At 31.5% G+C, this 3686-nt stretch overlaps 1 protein-coding gene across 1 annotated transcript in view; it reads right to left on the bottom strand.

The window, feature by feature from the left end:
- Window positions 1-3686, bottom strand: part of LOTGIDRAFT_221093 (hypothetical protein) — a gene marked incomplete at its 3' end in the record, with an annotated part of 24846 nt that overhangs the window by 11135 nt on the left and 10025 nt on the right. The window contains exons 11-14 of the mRNA XM_009065156.1: window positions 3489-3605; window positions 3186-3302; window positions 2885-3001; window positions 2583-2699 (exon numbers count right to left, since the gene is read on the bottom strand). Of these exons, the coding sequence (XP_009063404.1) occupies window positions 2583-2699; window positions 2885-3001; window positions 3186-3302; window positions 3489-3605 (468 nt within the window). The remainder of the gene's footprint in view (window positions 1-2582; window positions 2700-2884; window positions 3002-3185; window positions 3303-3488; window positions 3606-3686) is intronic.

Below are 3686 nucleotides of genomic sequence, written 5' to 3'. Positions count from 1 at the left end.
TCAGTGGGGAAAAATAAACAATCCATATCGCCGACTTGTTCCCATTGTTTTTATTTTTCCAATTGTTTTTCTGATTCATGATATTTTGTTCCTCTGTGGTTCGTCTAATGTAGAATTGCGATAATCTAGCCACATTTTCGTATAAAAAATTATTAGCCAAACCATGTTTAAAGGACATATTTGTAAGTTAGAAATAATGTAATTAAATACACTGTGTATTAAGAAAATAAAGAAAACATCGTCTTTTTCCCTGTTTTAGAAACAACCTTTGAAATTAAAAAATTTGGCACACAAAGAGTTAGCTCCCTTAATGAAATTGTGAAACCTGATAATCGAATATTGACTTTTGAGACAAATTTTTCCAAATCATTAAAACACCCCTGCTTTCGATTTATATAAGAATTATCCGTCCAATAATGGAATATATATAATAAATGAAAATAATGAACCGAACTTTAAGAGGTAGTATTCCTGTAAAAGCTATATTTTCGTCAGATTTGGGTCTTGTAAGTAATATATACATAGTCCTCACAACTACTAGAACTCCACGAAAGAAACATAGTCCTGTCAAATATACTTCCAAACTAGAAATTTCACGTTCATCTCTATATATGATGTAATTTCTATATACGACAAAGTATCAAAAATAAAGACGAGTCATCATTTTTAGTCTTCAAAAGCGGATAATTTTTATATACTACAGAGTATATTTAGCTTTCAAAAGCGGATAATTCCATACACACATGGATTTGAGGGCTAAAATTCCGACGGTGAGCTGTGAACACATTATCCTATCTTAAATAACCCGTTTCTGAGAATAAGGTATCATTCGCAACAATGTATGTGTTATTTTCATGTAAAAATCATATACATATACTTTCGCATGATGAACAGTCCACAAACCTAAATACATAAAATTCCATGGATTGGTACAGGTCGAGAAAATGCTGATAAAATACATGGATCCTTCTATTTCCGATTTCGTTTTCAGAAAATTAGAAAATTTCAGCTGCTAGCCTCATCCTTAAGTATCTACCAAAGATGCGTCATTTTTCACTTGGCTGTAGTTTAATGATAAAACACCTGCCAGTAGCGGAACCAGTGAGGGCATAAGGGGAAAATAAATTGCATCCAAATTTTACATTCGAATTTTGTTCGTTTTTTTTTTGATGACTCCTCCAATTTCAATCAGCCTTGAGAGTAGCCCCCTCCCCCCGTTGAGCCGTCCGATCTGGAACTGGGATATTTCATTTTTTTTATTGATCAAGAAATAAAACTACTCAAATCAATTGCATATATTTAATTACCGACACCAAAAGAGACAATTGATCCATTAAATGCACAATAAGAATTAAATGTAAATAATAATAATAATAAATAACAAAACTTGAAACATATTGTTACTCAGAGCTGCACGATATTCAGCAAGTGACCTTTTTCAGCGAGCACTATTGTAACAGTGAAAATAGTTTGTTATTCTAGACAGTTGTTGTATACTGTATCGAAATTGTGAAAAAATGTCTTATTAAGAAAGGTTTGTATTTGTAAATCATCTGCCTCTCTGCGTAGTTTATCACACATTGTAGTGGTCATAGAGCAGAGTGGTCAGAAACTTTTACATTGAGAATTCAACAGATAATAGGTTAAAAGATAAAAAAGCGAAGAAAAATAAAATTTAATGACATGCCGTCCATTTCTATCGTAAATGCAAGAGGTTTTCAATCATTATTGTATTTCTTGCCATCTATTATTTTTAATTAAAAGATTGTGAAAAGGCCCTGCCCTCCACTTTTTATACTGCTGTCTAATATTAAACGTAGAAAAGAAGTAAAATCCTATGTAATAAAATGTGTAATGATTATCAGGTTTTATAAGTTAGAAACCACTATGCGGAATAAAATTTTCCTCTTTGATATTTAAATTTGATAAAATAAGATAGGACAAGAAAAAAAATATAATTTGACTATCTCTTGAATATTTTGCGAAGAATAATAGGATATCATTAACCAGATCTTCTAAATAATCGCGTGACTCGGATTCTGAACCTGCGTTGACGATAACCGTAAAGACGGATTCTCCTGATAGTGATAACTCTTCTGAACCTTCGTTGTCTACGTCCGAAACGAACAAAACGACGGCGTGTCAATGACCTCAATATTCTACTAAAACGTGAATATGGATGGTGATATCCTGAAAACAAAATATTCAAATTATTCTTACAATTGTGCTAGTTTTAGTACTTAATATTGAATAAAACGATGCCTTAATGGCTTAATCATACCCTGAAAGACATCTCTTGATATATCGATAATGATATAAAGATAAACATTTTTCACAATTATCACCCACAAATCCTTTAGGACAGTCACACTGAAACGTGGTAGGACAAGAAGTTTCACCATTGAGACAAGGATAACTGTCACATTAATACTAACGCAAGTCTCTTATAATTTTATAAAATTGTTAACATTATTACAAAGCCATCGTTTTCGAATTCTTTGAAAACTCATTAGAAAACACAGTCCCTAGTGGAATTTCAAGACAATTATTCGTCATTACCAATTATAATAATTATTACAAACCTATATCACATGTTTTACCCTTGAAACCTATAGGACAGTCACAACTAAACTTCCCTCCAGTTGTAGGACAACAAGTACCACCATTATGACAAGGATGACTGTCACAAGGATTTATTGCTAATGGAAGATAAAGCAAAAAATCACATTCAAACCAAATTAAATCTCTTATAATTCTAGAAATTTGTAAACGATATTAAAAAGCCATCGTTCTAGAGTTCTTTGCAAACTCGTTAGAAAACACAGTCCTTAGTGGAATTTGAAGAAAAATTATTTGATTTCCAAAGATAATAATAATTACAAACCTATATCACATGTTTTACCCTTGAAACCTCTAGGACAGTCACAGCTAAACTTCCCTCCAGTTGTAGGACAACAAGTTCCACCATTATGACAAGGATGACTGTCACAAGGATTTATTTCTAATGGAATATAAAGCACAAAAGTCACATTAAAACCAAATTAAATCTCTTATAATTTTAGAAAATTGTAAAGGTTTTTAAAAAGCCATTTTTCTCGAGTACTTGCAAACTTATTAGAAAACAGTCGTTAGTAGAATTTCAAGAAAGTTTTTTGTTATTTCCAATGATAATAATTATAACAAACCTATATCACATGTTTTACCCTTGAAACCTCTAGGACAGTCACAGCTAAACTTCCCTCCAGTTGTAGGACAACAAGTTCCACCATTATGACAAGGATGACTGTCACAAGGATTTATTTCTAATGGAAGATAAAGAACAAAACTCTCATTAAGACGAAGGTATATCTCTTATAGTTTTAGAAAATTGTAAACGCTTTTAAAAAGCCATTGTTCTTGAGTTCTTTGCAAAATCATTAAAAACACAGTTCCTAGTGGGATTTGAAGAAAATTATTTGTTATTTCCAATGATTATAATAATTACAAACCTTTATCACATGTTTTACCCTTGAAACCTCTAGGACAGTCACATCTAAACCTCCCTCTAGTTGTAGGTAAACAAGTTCCACCATTATGACAAGGATGACTGTCACAAGGATTTATTGCTAATGGAATATAAAGCACAAAACTCACATTAAACCAAATTAAATGTGTTATAATTTTAGAAAATTGTAAACGTTTTTAAA

Source organism: Lottia gigantea (assembly GCF_000327385.1).
Source record: "Lottia gigantea unplaced genomic scaffold LOTGIsca_68, whole genome shotgun sequence".
Classification (NCBI taxonomy): Eukaryota; Metazoa; Mollusca; class Gastropoda; family Lottiidae; genus Lottia; species Lottia gigantea.
This window is presented reverse-complemented; position numbering and strand designations above follow the sequence as displayed.